This window comes from Corylus avellana, chromosome 5 (genome assembly GCF_965113065.1).
Source record: "Corylus avellana chromosome 5, dhCorAvel1.hap1.2, whole genome shotgun sequence".
Taxonomy (NCBI): domain Eukaryota; kingdom Viridiplantae; phylum Streptophyta; class Magnoliopsida; order Fagales; family Betulaceae; genus Corylus; species Corylus avellana.
The window spans coordinates 18,939,050-18,957,244 of NC_142494.1; the positions used below are offsets into that span (position 1 = coordinate 18,939,050).

At 38.6% G+C, this 18,195-nt stretch overlaps 1 protein-coding gene and 1 pseudogene across 2 annotated transcripts in view; one reads left to right on the forward strand and one right to left on the reverse strand.

Moving 5' to 3' along the window:
* Positions 1-8,618, reverse strand: part of LOC132181954 (uncharacterized) — a 17,168-nt pseudogene extending 8,550 nt beyond the window's left edge. Inside the window, exons 1-8 of the transcript XR_015912199.1 lie at positions 8,060-8,618; positions 7,821-7,976; positions 6,232-6,347; positions 6,043-6,140; positions 3,909-4,054; positions 1,696-1,824; positions 1,520-1,627; positions 1,112-1,223 (exon numbers count right to left, since the gene is read on the reverse strand). The product of XR_015912199.1 is annotated as an uncharacterized LOC132181954 (transcript). The remainder of the gene's footprint in view (positions 1-1,111; positions 1,224-1,519; positions 1,628-1,695; positions 1,825-3,908; positions 4,055-6,042; positions 6,141-6,231; positions 6,348-7,820; positions 7,977-8,059) is intronic.
* Positions 8,619-16,292: 7,674 nt separating this feature from the next.
* LOC148585882 (uncharacterized) lies at positions 16,293-17,105 on the forward strand. Its single transcript, XM_088516807.1, has one exon. It carries the CDS (start codon positions 16,293-16,295, stop codon positions 17,103-17,105), a length of 813 nt encoding a protein of 270 aa, XP_088372933.1.
* The last annotated feature ends 1,090 nt before the right edge of the window (positions 17,106-18,195 follow it).

Below are 18,195 nucleotides of genomic sequence, written 5' to 3' on the forward strand. Positions count from 1 at the left end.
GACTTATCTGCACAAGTTTCACTGAGAAGCAATTGCTCCAACAAAGGCCATGGAGAAAATAAAGATGACTGGAAAAAGAAAAATCATTTCAAGTAAAGAGTGCAAACAGAAATTGCACCACATAAGGAACAGAGATCATATCATATTAAGCAAATAATATGAATCAATCTCAGTATGTTTCCTGCTATCCCACTCTTAATCTCATGCAGTGGGAGCCTTGGACAACATGGAGTGAAAAAGCAAAATGTGCATCAAGTGTAGTTTAAAGTGTAGACATCAATCTCCTACAATATCAAAATTGTAAGCTACGATCACATAACTAATGCTGGATAGAACACTAATACTAATTGAAAGGCAACTTCATCAAATCTAGAACTATGACATACAATCTATTGAAGAGGGTGCTGAATCCTCCTCCAATCTGTGATTTGACTACAGTAACTGGTTGGGTTTTTATTTCAAAATGAAAGACTATAGAGAGGTTCAATTTCTAAGCTCAAGATAAATCATACAACTCGGACATATATATATTGGGAGAATCTGGACCTATGAACTTTTAAGAAATGCCATTCCCATGCTCCCACATCCACTCTGCTAAATTGTATCCTAGATCTCAACCCTAAAATACTTGGGCTTTCATAATTACTTGGACTACCGGAACAAAGCAACCTAAGTTAAAGTTGTTCAAGGTGAGTTTAGGTCTAGGCATGCATCACTTAGCAACCCTAGCAAAAGGTTTCCTTCATGCAACTTCTTATTATTTAGTACTATCGATTCTTTAACTTAAAATACTAGATCCCCATCTGTTCTTCCTTTATTTAGACCTGCCAATTACTAGTTATAAATTCTTCAAATGCATGAAGACCCCAATCTGACACCAGTGATTAGATCTTTCTTCGGGGTAGAGGTCACAATTATGTCATTCCTACAAGTGACTCCCCATTTAGGATTGGAAGAAAAGCTATACGATGCCTTCAAGATCAAATACAAGTCACACACACATATATATGTATGTATCAATTACAATCGAAATATAATGTTAAAAACACAAAAGATAAATAAATATAGGTATTCAAATTCATTAAGCAATTGTCTAAAAGTTCAGTTTTACCAGACTTCTCTGTTTTCACTCTTTTCTCTAAACTTCTGGCTGCCTCCAGCATTGCTCTTAAGACAATTGAAGCTCCATCATCCAGGCGTGTTCTCACATTCTCAATGCAAGCCTAGAATAGAAAGTATGGGCAGAATTATGTAAACCACACTATTTCAATGATATCCAGGAAGCTAATGTAAATACAATAAAAAGAAGTTTAAATATTTCATCTCACATAAAAAACATATCTGCTTAGCATTGTAAATGGAATAAAATGGAAACCCATTAAGTATTAAGAAAAATCAAAGATAGAAAGGAAAAGGAACAGTTTCATCCATCTGAAGATATAAAAGAACAAGTAGAAGAGGACTTATAAGATGCAAAATACCACGCAAGTGAGAGAGAAAGAAAGAAAAATGTCCCAACCTTATGCCTAAGACGACACATAAATTCCTCAAAATTGGCACGCAAAAGAACTACTTCCTTCTCTTCAGCTGCCGATTCTCTATCTAACTCCAAAGCATCATATTTGTGCTATAAAATGAGAAGATAGCAATTAGCATATGAGTAACCCTGGGAACTTGAAATGACAATCCTCATACCTTTTCTCCAACACTTGTTTCTCTGCTGACATTAGATCCAGTATTTGTTATAATTGAAAATCTTTGAGCATCCATAGGAGCTGCTGCTCCTAGAACACATTGTTCGATTGTCTCAGATTCCTCATTTCTCTGTCAACATTTATTTAGAATAGAATGTTGTATAAGGATCCATATGATAGATTACATACTCATTTTTTATTTTTACAAGTAATTGAAATATCATAAAAAGCATAAAGTGCCCCCAGGTAGACAGGAAGTATATAAGAGAAAACATCTTACTAGCTAGAAGTAGAAAAAAGAACAAAGAAATCATGATAATTGAGAACCAAAAGAGAAATAAATGCAGATGTTCAAAAATAAAGAGTAAAGAAAAAAAGACTCCAACTCTTCCAACGTCCTTTTGTGGTCCTCACAATTTCTATAATTTCTCTCTCCAAAGACACCAGCAAAGGCAAGGAGACATTATTTTCCGTACAATAGCGCTCCAAGCACTACCAGTAGTCAATTACTCAGATAGGCATAACCCGAGACAGCCCAAAGCATTTGAAAAAACTATTCCATAGGGCACAAGCAACTTCACAATGGAGAAGAAGATGGTCGACAGACTCTTCATTCCTCTTACATGCTCAAGATTGCTTTATTTTCATTTTCGTTTTATGTTTTCGATAAGTTGCACCATTTATTTATTATGAGTACGTAGATTACATACTAAAAACAATGATGGTGCAACATGATCACCTAGAGGTAACTCAAAATAACCCTAAAATAAAACGCTTTCTTCTATAATACCCTATAACAATGGATGGCTGCCTATGACTGTTTTCATATTTCTAGTTTTTATGACTTTTTTTCACTTTCCAATGTACTTGGGTGCACTTTTTATGAAACATTTACTTATCAAAAATAAATAAATAAATAAATTCCATAGGGGAATGGGGAGCCAATTGGAGTGCATAGCACATGATAAAAAGATCTGATCTCAAATGTTTGCTTCCAAAAGGGATCCAACAAGATTTATCCCACTTGTCTCAACCTAAGACAATACAAGAGATCAAAGAAAGAAGTGACCATGTCTACCCCTAATCATGCACTAGTCTGGTAAGAAATATTCTAATGAAGATTTTCATTAGAAAACTGCATATGATCTGCCACCAAAGCCTCCTTATAGCAAGCAATGCCAAAACAATTCCAGAAAGTTGCCTTCAGTGGATGATCCCCACCCCAAACCAAACCATGTCAAAACCTGATCTTAGACCAATCTCCCACCTCATATCTAACAACTCAAGGAAAAAAAACCCCAACCCCACTTTCAGGCCCAACAACCTCAATGGAACACCATCAATGGAACACCATCCTCCCCTCATGCTATCATATTGGTTTCCATAGAATTTCATGAGGTCAGTGTTAGAGTTAAAAGCCGATATGTTCAAATCTCTTTATGCTTGAATGCCAGCATACAATAGTTCTCGTTTCTCTACTTTTACTAAATTTCTGGACTAGTGTTCTTTTTCTCCCTAATTGGGGGTCTCTCTTGTATAGTTATTGCATACTTGGGTTTTGTCCCTCTGCACTTTCTATTAAGATTGATTTATTTAACAAAACTAAATAAATCCCTTGGGGAACAAGCTTTGACAACTTTTAACTTTTTCCATGTATCATTACATTATCCAAAACCTATGGAACTGCTACCAGCATGAAAAAAGTTTACAATGTTGTGTAGGTCCAATATGTTTTCCCTCTGAAATCAATTGTACAGATAAAATTATTACTCAAAATTTAATTAGCAAAATGACCACCTAGCATTTAATGAATTTTCTATTGCAGATACAACATTGGTATGGAACTCTGCCACTCTACTATAGTTAAGAATTCAGTAATGTGTGGTGGCTGAAATTATCTATCTAGCTGCATTATGCATAGTTATACTAAAGAGTTTTTGACTTTTTTGAATTCTTTTGCAATAAGTTGAATCAAAATTTTTTATCTATCACCGTCGATCACCAAATCTTAAGAATAACTGCAACACATCCCAACTATTGAGAGCTGTAATTTGAAATATAAATTGGTTATCATGGTTAACGAGCAATAGCATGCACAATCTACAGATTGAATATGCACATACGCATGCAAACACACAAGTCGTCCACTGTCATTCCTAATTCTATACAACAGACAATCATCAGCATGTAAACTTGACAGGAGTCAACAATTACCTTAGAAGACTTAGCACCTCGCCTCTTGGCAGTAGTTTCATCTTTAACTGGTGTAGCAAGAACTGGTTCATGGATTGGGCAGCATTCAACATAATGGGCAGCCAAAAGTTTAAGAAGGTTTTCTTGTACAATATCTTCACAATTTCCTGAAAAGAATTATAAATCAAGTAAAAAAAAAACAAACAAACATATTTGCAGCAGACATACACCATCTTAATAGCATATTTGGGCGCAAAAATATGAGTTGGCCCTCGAGATTGATGCCCCAACACTTCCCACATTGACTGCTTCTGAAAGCTTTTGGGTATGTTTGTTAATGTTTTTGAGGAATATTTTTTTGTTTTTGGTTTGAAAAAGTGTTTTGATGCGACATAAAGGTGAAAATATTTTTGAGTATTTTATGTCTTTGGTTGTAACCACATCTACATTATCACTCCAAAAGGGCTAGTCAAGCAATTAGAGCTCCCTAAAATCATTTATAAAGTCCAATCTCACCTAATAAGGAACCATTGTTAAACTTAGCACCCATAAATGCCTTCGTAATTCACTCACCCTATGTAGGCAATTCATCTTTCTAATGTGGGATTAGGGTATTATAATATCCCCCTAAGTCTCAGACATCCTTATCAAGACCATATCATGCAGTATTCCAATACCACGTGGCATTATTAGGATTGTTATGGTACCATTTAACTAAGCCAATGAGATCACAAGCCATATCTGTGTTATTACTTAGAAATGACTTGTCAAGCAATTAAAGATCCCTAAAATCACTTATTAAGCATAGTCTCACCTAATAAGGAATCAATATGAGACTTGCACCATGAACGCCTTTATAATCTACCCACCCTAACTGTACTATTCATCTTCCCAATGTGAGACGAAGGTGCTACATGGGTTGTTTGTTAATGTTATTGTTTTAAGAACAAACAATAAAAGACGGAAGAATAGAATTTTAACAAACAAAACAGACATTTTTTTTCTTGTTTTCATTTTCCATGAATGCAGAAAATAAACAACACTGAAAAAGCCTAGGGATTTTAGCATGTAACCAGCGTTCAGAACCAGCCGCAAAGACTCCAGCCTCATCTCAACCTGCCTTGCCCTGCGCAAATGGATTTTGTTCAGGTGAACAAGCAGTTGGTCCTTTTACTACATGAAAAAGTACCATATTACCCCATAAATGGGAACAAAAATCGAAAGTCTTCTACGGATTCCATCCATTCATTGTTTATGGGCATTGGTATCAGGGTAAGTATGACCTATAAGACGGTTTTTCCCTGCTGAACATTGAGTTCTTCTCTTATATATAAAAATATTTCTCTGCAAACTCTGCTAAACACAACATCCTCAACAAGCTCTCTATTTTTTGCTTTTCCATCTAAATCTTATTTCTATTTGCACTCTGACATGGTATATTTTGACAGTTTGCCACACTTCTACACTTATCCATACTTATCCACACATGTCCGCAGTCGACCATCCACAACAATATCTTGGAAATTAGCCACAAAAACATACCAGGAAATTACTCAAAGGAAAGGGGGCAGTGCTAATTTTTTATGACTGCGATCCACCAATCTTCATTACATAATAGCCATTCTATCATATCTATCTAATAACCTTTTTTTCATAAGCTCAAATCTATTTCAATAATTAAAATATATTATATGTTTTAAAGTCCTTATGGCAGCCCCAAAACTGATTAAGACTACTCTGATAGCTATGCAGAACTATTCAAAATTGATTTTTCAAGGTGAATCGATCTACACATTGACAACAAAGATATATCATTTGCTAAATTCTCGTTATACCTTGCACCCTTACCCCTTGACTGTCTAAAGATCAGATGTGTAAAGAGATTCTTATTGCTAGCTCATGGAGTGTTATTCATCATAAAGTAGCGAAAAAGATTAAATGTATAAAATTATTGAAGCTTTTTAGGCACCATCTCCATCCAAAGATCACCCGTCTTTAAATCACCTAATGCAACCACAACGTTCAATATTACAAATATGATTCAACATCAGTTTCACTTGTACAAAAAAATATAAAGATAAACAAAGCAGAAAGAAAACAATACCCCCAATACGAAATAAAATAAAATAAATTCAAACATTCACAAGGGACTCACCATCTTTTTTACTTGATTTCTCTCTCTCTCTCTCTTTCTACCATTTGCTTCAGTGTAAGCCTCCCATGCTGAAGCAAACCCTCAAGAAGTTCTTTACACTGGACAAACAATGATAAAACTTCAATAACATAATTTTAACCAGGCTACAAAAATTTAGTAAAACATCAAACCAAAACTAAAAGAACTTACTTCATCAAATTCACTAGAAACAATCTTCAAGAATTTGGAAAACCTCATGCGATGAAGTATGTTATTAAACAACGCCAAGTACTGGGTATTAGCCTTTGGCCCATCTTCTAAACCATCTGCAAGTATAATTCTTCAGATCATTATTTATGAGTTTACTTTACTCTCTTGTTGGTTGCTTAGAGACTTTAGTACTTGTAATTTTTCCATTATATTTAGCCAATGAATTATTATTGGCACAAATTACTAGCATTTCCAAAATGGAATTTCATGAAACTCCAATTATGTGGAGCTCAAAAAACCTGTTTGTAATAGAAACTTCTTTTTTTTTATAGGTAATGTAAATTATTAAAAAGTGTATGGCACCCCCAAGTACACGGGCAGTATATACAAGCGGCTCCAAACAAGCAAAAAACCCAAGCAACAGCAAGACCACCCACAAAACCACTCATTCGACAAGCCTTAAAGCCCAAAACCCACAAAACAAAAAAGCCCAAAAACCCCCCGAAGCACTCAACGCTAGAAAGCATGAGTCTTGCCTTTTCCCCCACCTAGAGGATGCTCCCTTAGCATCATAGTTGATGCAGAATTATAAGTTTAGAAGCTCCCTTCTACCCTTTACCTTCCGAGGGGTAACCTCTAAGGTGGTATCGATCCCCGCACATGGATCCCCCCCATCAAATCACAATCCAGTCGGGTGGTAGGGGGGAAATCACCCAAAGGGTAAGGTAAATCTTTGTCTTCCCCAGCCCAGAAACCACAGCCCTCCTCTTCACTATCCACCAACTACGAAGATGGACTGACCAAACCTATCACTGCACTAGAAGATACAAACAGGGTATTGAACGCAAACACTACCACGGCAATCAAGCTAATGTCCACTTTCAAAAATCTGCTATCCCTCATCTTACGGTTATAGCACTTCATGGGTTTAGAGCTCAGCAAAGATGGGTACCCCAAATCAAATGCCCGATGCCCTTCAGCCACAAACTTATATCATATTCAGGTCCTTCACTAGGGCAATTTTTCCAAACTCATTTTTATCAAGACTTTTGGTTCACTTGCAACCCAAATAAAGGAAATCTCTACACCCCAACTCTCAACTTCTATTTATTACCTTTTCCACATTTTCATCGCAAACAAACAATGAAATTACGTCATATATATAAACTTGTACAGAATAGAGATTAAAAAAAACTACCTCTAGTTCCCATATTATTACCTTTTTTTAACCCCAAGATAGCTCAATTTGCTGGGAACTACGTCTCATGAAGCAAGGGTCATTAGTTCAAATCTCTCATTCCCTTCCCCTTTGGGCCTATTACTTAAAAATAATAAAATAATAAAATAAAAATTGCTTTCTTTCCTTTCCCTACATTTCCATGGCAACCAATCAGCAAAGTCGTCATAAAATAGCTACAATGTAAGGTCTAAAGAGGAAAAATAAAAACAAAAGGACAAAATTATACGAAATAGAAACAATGAAAAACCCTAAACCCCAATTTCGGTACAATCACTTTCTTTCCTTTTCTACAACATTTTGACGGCAATCAAACTGAAAACAAAGCATAGAATTTAGTGGACAAGATAACCTTGTTGCTCGAGAGAGAAAGCTTGAACGCAGTTACGCAGTTGTGTTGAATCAAGATGAGTAGGGAGCTCTTGACCTGTTGTGGGGTGAGCTCCGTGAACCGAACTATGAGTTGAAGGGTGAGGGGTCCTCTTCGAAGAAGACTCTCACAAACTTTCTGCATAATATTTGGATACAAATATTAGAACATGCAGACACAGAAATAGGTATATGTGTAGGTTCAGAGAGAGAGAGAGTTACAGCAACGATGTTGCCGAACTGGTTGGTCATGAGATGTACGCCCAACTTGATGCCGTACAGGGTCACCATGTTAGTCTTTTTTCTTCCTCCTCTTCTTCGCGAAAGGGATTTAGAGAATGAGAGCACCAGGAGAGATAGAGGGCGCCGAAGAACCCCAAGCTGGGATGTAAACCACAATATCAATCATTTTAGTATGATAAATAAACAAGTAAATCAATACATCAATAAGACAACCATGTGACCAAATTACTCATTTCTTTATTTCTCTTTTAAAATCTTAAGACAATTGTGCCATTGTCTATTTCACGGTAGCTGCTGCTACCGCTGTCAATTGAAGGAGACAAAGAGAGATAAGAGCAACAGAGAGAGAGGGATGAGAGATGGAAACAGAGAGAAAGGGGGAAGAGAGAGGATGGGTTGACGATGCAGAGAGATAAAAATGTTAGAAAAAAGATGATGCAGAGAGAGATAGCTGGGTTGACGAGACAATAGTGGTTTTCTCAGCCGTTGAGTGTCGAGGGTTCTGTGAGGGTTTTGTAAGAAATTTCTTTTCTTTTCTTTTCTTGTTTTTTCCTTTTTAAAGCCATGAGCTTATTCCCACAAAGAAACTAAACTAATCTGCAGCGTTCAATGTTCATCCATACGGACCATATTCTTTGCCAGAAAGGTCAGATGTAGAGATCAAGGCTTTGTTTGGTAATGGGGATGGGGTTGGCTCAAATACTGTTTATCATCATTTTCAAAAAAAATTAACATCAAAACATTTTAATTTTTTCACTTTTAATATCAAATCATTCGCTTTTTATTATTATTCAAATAAAAAAATCACTACAAAATAAAACTTTTTCACTTTTCCATACTACTTTTTTATTTTTTTTATACCAAATATTCTTACTTTTTTTCACAACTACAGTGTTTAGGCCATCCATTTGCCAAACACCCCCCAACTTAAAGACTAAGGGGGTGTTTGGCAACGGCCTTGACCCAGGCCTAAATACTGTTTTTGTCTTTTTCCTAATGTGAAATAACACTTTTGCCCTTCAGATGTTTCTCTCAAAAACAGTGGCGCAGCTGTTCTTTTCCTCTTCTCCATTTCCACCGCTCTCTCCGTGGAAGAAGCACTTCCACCAAGCCATGGCTATGACGTTCAGTGTGGAAATGGAATTCAAGAGAGATGAGGGCTTGGTTTTGTAGCCCATTTCTCCAACCCATGACGCCAAGAGATGAGAGATGGTCTGATCGAATTTTTATCCCTGCATTTCATGGTCTGATTTGATTTTCAGGTGTTGATTTCACGGCCATAAAAACCACGCCATGCTTGATACCCCCTCCAAAATCAGAATTCCAATTTTCCCTCATTTTTGTGGAACAAGAGATGCCCCCTCCAAAATCAGATTGCCGGAAATGAGTGATCCCAATAGCAATAACAATCAAGAAGTGATGCAACCGAACCCAGAGGACCTCCAAGACTCGGTGGAGCCACCCTTCGCCTTGCTCCGTCTCAACAGCTTCAACTCCAACAACCACCAACCCTGCACCACTTGCGGCTGCTCTGGCTCCAACCCCATGAAACGGCGCTCTCCCTCGTCGTCTTCCTCTTTCCAAGACCCACTACACCCTAACCCCTCCCGCTCCGAACCCAATCCCAAGAGGCTCTTCTTCGAGCCAGACGACCTCACCCTCCGTGGCCTCTCCAAGCTCTCCTTCCCCACCACCCCCGCTTCCTCTTCTCCTCTCCGCCGCAGCGTTTCGGGCCACCCACCACCAACGCTTTTGTCTCCCCTCCGATGGTCCCTTTTGCCGATGCCTCGGGCTGCTTTGCGCTGGGCGATAGTCAGCACCCAAACAGTGTTTGGGTGAACCCGGTTACCAAGCAATGGTTTCCCTTAGGCAGCTTCAGACAAGTGTGAGGGGGGGATAAATTTTGCACACAAAGCGCAGGGGGTGGGGGGGGGGAGAAATAGGTTTTGGTTTTCCCTTCTTCGCAGCTTCGGACGGGTGTTTCGGGGCACTGGGTTCCAATGATGCTGGCCTTTTCCCTTCTTCAGCGTGGGAAGCACACAGTCGTGCGCAGGGGGTGGGGGGGGGGAGAAATCGGAAATGGCCTTTTTCCTTCTTCAGTGTGGGAAGCACACAAAGCGCAGGGAGTGGGCGGGGGGGCCTTCTTCAGCGTGAAAAATTCAGTATGGGCAAAATAGGAAAAAATTGATGCATTTTTACACCAAAAGTCGAGCCTTGACCCAGACACTAAACAGTGTCTGGGTCAAGGCTGTTGCCAAACAAAGCCTATAAGTCGAATTGATGTTTTTTTTTTACATGGGTTTGTGAGCCCAAAAGCCCAAGCCCATATCAACATTTCTTATTCAAAATCACATACCTTTTTTTTTTTTTTTTGCCTACCTAGGGGTTGGGTCACATTGGAGCCTGTTTAAATTTTATAGTCGTTTGGCTTTGAGATTTTGTACGATTTTAAATAAAATGGTTAAATAATTTTTTTGCTCCCCGTAGTTTAACAATTTTTTTTTTTTTTATTCTCTTAGCTTCATTTTGTATCACATTGGTATTTCAATAGTCAATAATAATCGATTAAAAACGAAAATGATACCTTCAACAAACTTTCATCCGAAAATTTACGTCAACCCTCTTAAAAAGCCAACATGTGTCTCTATACTAATTAAAATTTTTTAAAAATATAGGGTAAAGTCCACATACCCCCCTCAAACTACCACCTAATTGACAATGTCCCTCCCAAACTTTCAATTGTGACAATGTCCCCTCCAAACTACCAAAACATTGTCAATGTCCCCCCTAAGACTAGCAATAAGACAAAAATGCCCCTATAGATTTTTCAATAAGACAAAAATATCCCTATAAATTTTTTAAAAAAAAAATTAATTTTTTGAAAAAACGAAAAATTTTAATTTAAAGATAATATTTAAAAAAAAAAAACAATTTTTTTTAAACAAAAATTTTTAATTTTTAATTTTTAAAAAAACTATTTTTTTTTATATAGTTTTAAAAAACAAAAAAATTCATTTTATTAAACGAAAATTTTATTTTTTTAAACGTAAATTTTTATTTAAATAAAATTATAAAACAATTTTTTTTAAAAAAAAAAAAAAAAAAAGAGAAAATTTTCAATTTTTATATAAAAAAAAATAGAAGTTATTTTAAATTTTTTCTTACAAAATTGATTTTTTAAAAAAAATTGGCCATCGTTTGGTTTTCTTTTTTTTTCTTTTTTTTTTTTAATTTTACTAAGGGTAATTTCGTCATTAGGGGGAACATTGACAATTTTTGGTAGTTTGGGGGAGACATTGTCACAATTGAAAGTTTGGGGGGGACATTGTCAATTGAGTGGTAGTTTGAGGGGGTTATGTGGACTTTCCCCAGAAATATATAAAATTTTAAAACTAAAATTATTAAAAACATTAAAAAAAAAAATTTTTTAAAATAGAAAAAAGGGGTGAGGCCATGGGGATATTTTCTCTGCAATGGCCGTATGGGTAGATGAAGGAGAAGAAAATTTTTGGACTTTCTCCTGCCATCTCCAAATTGGTAGGTGAAGGAGATGGACTTTTTTTTAGGTATTTCCTTGCTGCCTTGCCCGAAAGGGTATGAGGAAGAGAGAAAAATTTGGGCCACGAGAAAACATAGAGCAGATATTCAGAAACCAGAAGGTAGTAGTGGCAGAGGATCGAGAGTGTAATGCAGATGCGAGCTCCATAGAGAAAATTACTCTCAGAAAGTTTCTTCATTCTTTCCAAAAAAAAAAAAAAAACAATTACCTATTTTGTCTCTCTCTCTCTCTATCTTTGAAATTTTCTCTGATTCTCTCATCTCTCTCGCTACACAACAACTGCAAGCAAGCAAAAGAAAATTGAGGTAATATTTAGTTTATCACTTCCATGGACTCTATCTCTCTTAGTTCCTCCATGTGAATCTTTGAATTTGTTTTGTTTTTGGGAAAAAGATCGTTGCTTGGTGTTAGAACAGTTTTTGACCCAGTGTGGACTGTGAGTTTTTCGGGGCCTTCTAAATCTGCAATATGTCGTTGTGCACTCCAAAAATTGCTACAAAAAAAATAAGAGCATCAAAGGGTCCGCCGGCGTCTATGTCGGGAAACTCCGATGCTTAAATCAGTTCCTTGGAGAAGAGCAATTTAATAAACAAAACTCAATAATTCAGCATGATCAAGTATTATTAATATCAGAGAAATATTCAAATCTCTTTGTACCTTGTGTAGGGGTTTATTTATAGGCTTAATAGTTTGATGTAGACTTGGGCTAGTTCTTCGTTGAATTGAGATTCTTGAGAGTTGCAATTGGATTTGGGCTCCTACTCCAATATAAACTTAGAGTAGGACTTCTTTATTCCAATAGAGCCCCATTTGAATTGTATCTCCTGCTATTTAATTAATAGCTTTGTGGGCCTATCATTAGCTCTAAAGCCCAAAACCTGATGGGCTTGTAGTGTGATTTTATTCCCAACAGTTACCCCCAATTCTCTTAGCTGAGGTACTCGAGTAACGAGAATTTTAGTTAGAGTCCCTGGATGACTCATTTTTTGGTTTTGCCCGAGACTCACGTATCCTTGTGAGTGTACTTGGAGCTCAACAGCTGGAGCTCTTTTGTTCTGTTCATGGCATCGTCCCAGTTCCCGAGAATACCCCCAACTCTCTTCTTTGCCCAGGGGTGAAACCTACCTTATCTTTTAAGGCTCGGTTGATGAACCAATTACCCCTCAATTCCCTTAGCTGAGGTACTCGGGTAATGAGAATTTTAGTTAGAGTCCTTGGATGACTCATTTTTTGGCTTTGCCCGAGACTCACGTCTCCCTATGAGTATACCTAGAGCTCAACAATTGGAGCTCTTTTGTTATGTTCATGAATCGGGATCCTTGGCAATGGGGAAGAAATTGCCCACAAATTTTTTTTCAAATCCTAACTGTTTAATGTCATCCAAGGGTCCATATTGAGCCACGTGTCCCACTATTAACAAAATAATAAATTATTATTTAAATTTTAAAAAGAAATTATAAAATAAAATAATAAAAATTTTGGGTGGCCAACCACCCCATTTTTACCATAAGGGGTGGCTGGCCCACCCCAACTAAGAGACGGTCTGCTACCACGTCACCGGAAACAACCGCTGCCCATCACCGGTGACCCAGCCACCATGGTACGCCCCTCTCTTTCTTGTTCTGGTTGGGCAGGAGAACACTCTCCCTCTTCCTTCGGTTTTTCTCTTCTAGCTCTAGCCCTCTCTCTCTCTCCTTTGAATATCTCTCTTAGGTATGGTCTGGGCAAGGCAAGAGGGAAACAACCCCTCTTCTTTTTCTTTTCCTCCTCTTTTCTCCTCCTCATGGTCTCTCTCTCGATCTCCCTTTTTCTAGCTCTCTCTCTCTTTCTAACTCCAGCTCTCACTCTCTCCGCTGAATATCTCTCTCAGGTTTGGTCTGGGCAATAGGGAAACCAAAGGAACAGGGAGAGTGTTCTCCTGCCCAACCAGAACAAGAAAGAGAGGGGCGTACCGTGGTGGCCGGGTCATCGGCGATGGGCGGTGGTTGTGTTTTCGGCGACGTGGCAGCAGATCAGCTCTCAGTTGAGGTGGGCCGGCCACCCCTTATGGTAAAAATGTGGTGGTCGGCCTCCCCAAAATTTTTATTATTTTATTATTTTGTTTTATAATTTCTTTTTAAAATTTAAATAATAATTTATTATTTTGTTAATAATGAGACATGTGGCTAAGTATGGACCCTTGGATGACATTGAATGGTTAGGATTTGAAAAAAAAAAAAAAAAATTGTGGGTAATTTCTTCCCTATTGCCGGGGATCCCGATCCTCTATTCATGGCATCGTCTAAGTTCCTGAGGGTACCCCCAACTCTCTTCTTTTCCTAGGGGTGAAACTTATCTTATCTTTCAGGACTCGGTTGAAGAACCAAGTATTCTCTTTCATCCATAAGCCTGTAAACCTATAAACCTTCGTCCTAAAATAACAAATCATGTGAACATCATTAATACATATACCCCTCATGACCGAGTATGTAAACCGGGAGTCAAACCCGACCTTACCTACCGGGCTTGGCTAAAATAGCCAAGCTCAAACCTTTACCTGTGTACCGAGAGTTAAACCTGACTCTGCCTACCGGGTTTGGCTAAACTAGCCAAGCTCAAACATCTACCTGTGAACCGGGAGATAAACCCAACCCTGCCTACCAGGCTTGGCTAAAACAACCAATTTCAAACCTTTACTTGCGAACTGGGAGTTAAACTCGACTCTGCCTACCGGGCTTGGCTAAAACAGCCAAGCTTAAACCTTTACCTATGAACCGAGAATTAAACCCTACTCTGCCCATCAGGCTTGGCTAAAATAGCCAATCTCAAACATTTACCTGTGAATCGGAAGTTAAATCTGACTCTGCCTACCAGACTTGGCTAAAACAGCCAAGCTTAAATCTTTACCTATGAACAAGGAGTTAAGCCCAACCCTACCTACCGAGTTTGGCAAAAACAGCAAATTTCAAACCTTTACCTGTGAACCGGGAGATAAACCCGACCCTGCCTACCGGGGTTGTCCAAAACAACCAAGCTCAAACCTTTACCTGTGTTTCCTTCCTCCTTGGGATGGCATGGCCCGGGGTTTCCTCCTGTCTCCAAGGGTGGCTTGGCCCTTCTTATTTTTCCTTAAGATTTTCTCCCTATAGCCTTGTTCTTCCTTAGGGTTTTTTCCCTATAGCCTTGTTTGTCCTTAGGGTTTTCTCCCTATAGCCTTGTTTTTCCTCAGAGTTTTCTTCCTATAGCCTTGTTTTTTCTTAGAGTTTTCTCCCTATAGCCTTGATTTTCCTTAGGGTTTTCTCCCTATAGCCTTGTTTTTTTTTTTTTCATAGTTTTTTTGCTGGTTTTTCCTTAGGGTTTTCTCCTTATAGCCTTGTTTTTCCTTAGGGTTTTCTCCCTAGTTTTTCCTTAAGGTTTTCTCCTTATAACCTTGTTTTTCCTTAGGGCTTTCTTCCTATAGCCTTGTTTTTCCTTAGAGTTTTCTCTCTGCCTTCGTGTAACGCCCCGGAAATTAATTAACTGGTAATTAACTCCACGGTTCGTTTCCCAACCATATTCCGTGAGGAACAAGACTCTGGGATCTCTACTCTTTGAAAATAGAGGATACTAAGCAGCGGAAATATTAAGTTTCTATAAACATTAATCATTACAACAAGAGCATCTATCAAGGGCCATCAAAGTAGCTGAAATTACACTATACATATCATTGTTACAAAGGATTCATTCTATACCTTAATCCGTAAGTACGCTTCAAAACCCTTAAGTCTACAACATCACCTTAAAAATACTAGTTGCCATAAGCACTCGCCTAAGCTAGCAATAAGTCTTCAAGCATCTCCTGGATCGAATCTTCCAAGATAACCGGATGCTTCACAATATGCATTTTCTGCTAAACTATCTATAACAGCATAGTTGTACATATGGAGAAAAAATGAGAAATAATACAAGGGTAAGTCCGACGACTTAGTGAGTATAAACACACATGACGTACCCGTCATTAAATGACGAATTTAGTTGTTTATAATGCACATGCAGCATTATGGGGTGACAATTTATCATGGATGCAATATAGATATAATATAAGTTGTAACATGAGAATCATGTCATACTTCAATAATATGGTCTACCCGAGATATTACCCCTTCTCGGCAGGGTTGGTGCTGTCTCGAGGGACCTATAATACAATGCCGGTGCCCTGACCATTGTACACTATTGGCCACCACTAGCAGCCCGATCGAGCCCAACCTTAGGTGGCCCATGCTACTAGTGATGTACGTACTGTAATGACTAACCATTTGGCAATGGCTACGCCGGTCACGAAAACCACTGGATCCAAGGCCCACATACACACACATTTGACCCTAAAGTTAACCTATATAGTAAGCCCATAGCCGTTATCCTGCATGTACCGGTATACAATGTCATACAATGCAATTAATCTTATCCGTCTTTTACACGCATTCTTTTAAAAGTCTTATCGTTATCTTGTTAATCAGCATACGTTTTCACAAAAGAGACTTTACAGTAGTTCCAAAATGTATTTCATAATGATTGTAAATATGCATGTTTGAAATCCAATAAGTTTTCTCTCTAGACACCCTAGATGAGAAGGTATTGATTTTCCAGGTTTTGCCTGTGAAAGCATATAGTCGTGATTATTTTCTTTCATTCTGTATGGCGGACGATCTCGCTAATCTGTGGGAGAACTTTGCTTTGACGGAGGATGAGGATGTGGAATTATCTTTTCAAAGAGAGGAGCTGTTTGAAGGGGAAAATTTTGGGAAGGCTTGTGTGTTAGCAAAATTGGTGGCGGACCGGATGATTAGCAGAGAGACGATTCGGGCATCGCTTATGCAATGGTGGAAGCTCTCGGACAGTTTTACTTTCAAAATCCTTGGGGAGAATCTGTTCCTGATTGAGTTTGGTGATCCAAGGGATAAAGAAAGGGTGATGGAGGGGAGGCCGTGGGTGTTCGAAGGATACCTTTTGTTACTTGAGGATTTTGATGGAACAAAATCACCATCACAATTCACTTTCGATAAGGCTGCTTTCTGGGTGAGGATGATCAATCTACCTTTAGCTTGTATGGGAAGGGAGATTGGTCAAAAAATTGGAGCCTCCATGGGGGTGGTAGAGGCGGTGGATACCGATGCACGAGGTATGGGATGGGGGGAATTTCTCCGAGTAAAAATTCTACTGGATTTAAAAAAACCCCTTCAGCGCGGTAGGAAGATTAACATTGAGGGAAACGTTCATTTGATTAAATTTCAATATGAGCGTCTACCTAAATTTTGCTACCAGTGTGGGGCAATTTGCCATGGTAGAATGGGGTGCCCTCGGAGAAGTAATTTCCGGCAGCAAGAGCCTAATCAATATGGGCAGTGGATGAGAGCTCCTTCGCCTACTAGGAGAGCTGAGCGGAATAATGGTCGGATTACGGCAAAAAGGGTCATGGCACTTCAAAGGTGGCGGAGGAAATTTCAGTGAATCCGGCGGAAAGAGAAGTGCTGACGGCGAATCTCCGGTCAACGGAAAAGCAAAAGCTCATTTTGGGCAAAGCAGCTATCTGGCGAAAATCAGGGAAGGAGTTATGGATTTAATCATGAGAAGATGTGCGGAAATCATGGAGATTATGGTTTTTTCAAAAAAAGATTCGGAAACGGTTTTTGCACCTTATAATAAGGGAGAAAATCTTGGCAAATCAGATTCTTGGGTGAAGGCTCCACGGTCTTCTCACAAGGAAAGTAGGCGTGATAATAATCCATGGGCGAAACAAAAATGAATGAAGATAAAAGAGGAAAGTCTGATCACGTCACTGAGCGCCAAAAGGAGACTCATCTGGACCCAAGAATTTTTTTCAAAAAGCCCAACTGGATACATGGGCCCATTTATTTCTGAAGTGGCAAGGTCCATGAAGGGGACTCAGTCGCATGCAGTAGACAGCCCAGAAAGGCCACACACAAAGAAGAGAGAACGTGGAGCTTTTGATAAGCTGGTAGAGACCTTTTCTGGGCAGACAGAGGAGAAGCGAAAAAGCATACCTCACAAAGAGATACTGCTTTGGTGGAGTCTGGAGAATTTGGTTGTAATGGAGGTGTGGAAAATTTTAACAATGGATCGGGGATGGTGGAGGCTGTTGAACAGCCCCACCGACCGCAATGAGGATTATCAGTTGGAACTGCCGAGGGCTTGGAACCTTCGGACAGTTCGAGACCTATGCCTTTTGGTAAAGGAAAAGTGTCCTTTTTGGTTTTCCTAATGGAAACCAAAGTACGAAAACCGCAATTGGAAATCATTCGATGTAAATTGGGTTTCAAAAATTTATTTGCAGTGGATTGTGTCGGTAAAAGTGGTGGTTTGGCTATGCTATGGAGTGAGGAGATTATGGTCGACATACAAAATTATAGTCGTCGACATATTAATGGTATTTGAAGGACCCATTTCAAACGCACAATGGAAGTTTACGGGCTTCTACGGTCACCCGGATATTAACAAACGTCGTGAGGCCTGGGATTTACTACGTCATTTGGCTAGTCTATCTCCGGACCCATGCTATGTATGGGAGATTTTAATGAAG

Coding starts and splice junctions, on each gene's coding strand:
- LOC148585882 (XM_088516807.1), top strand. CDS start 16,293: ATGGCGGACGATCTCGCTAATCTGTGGGAGAACTTTGCTTTGACGGAG.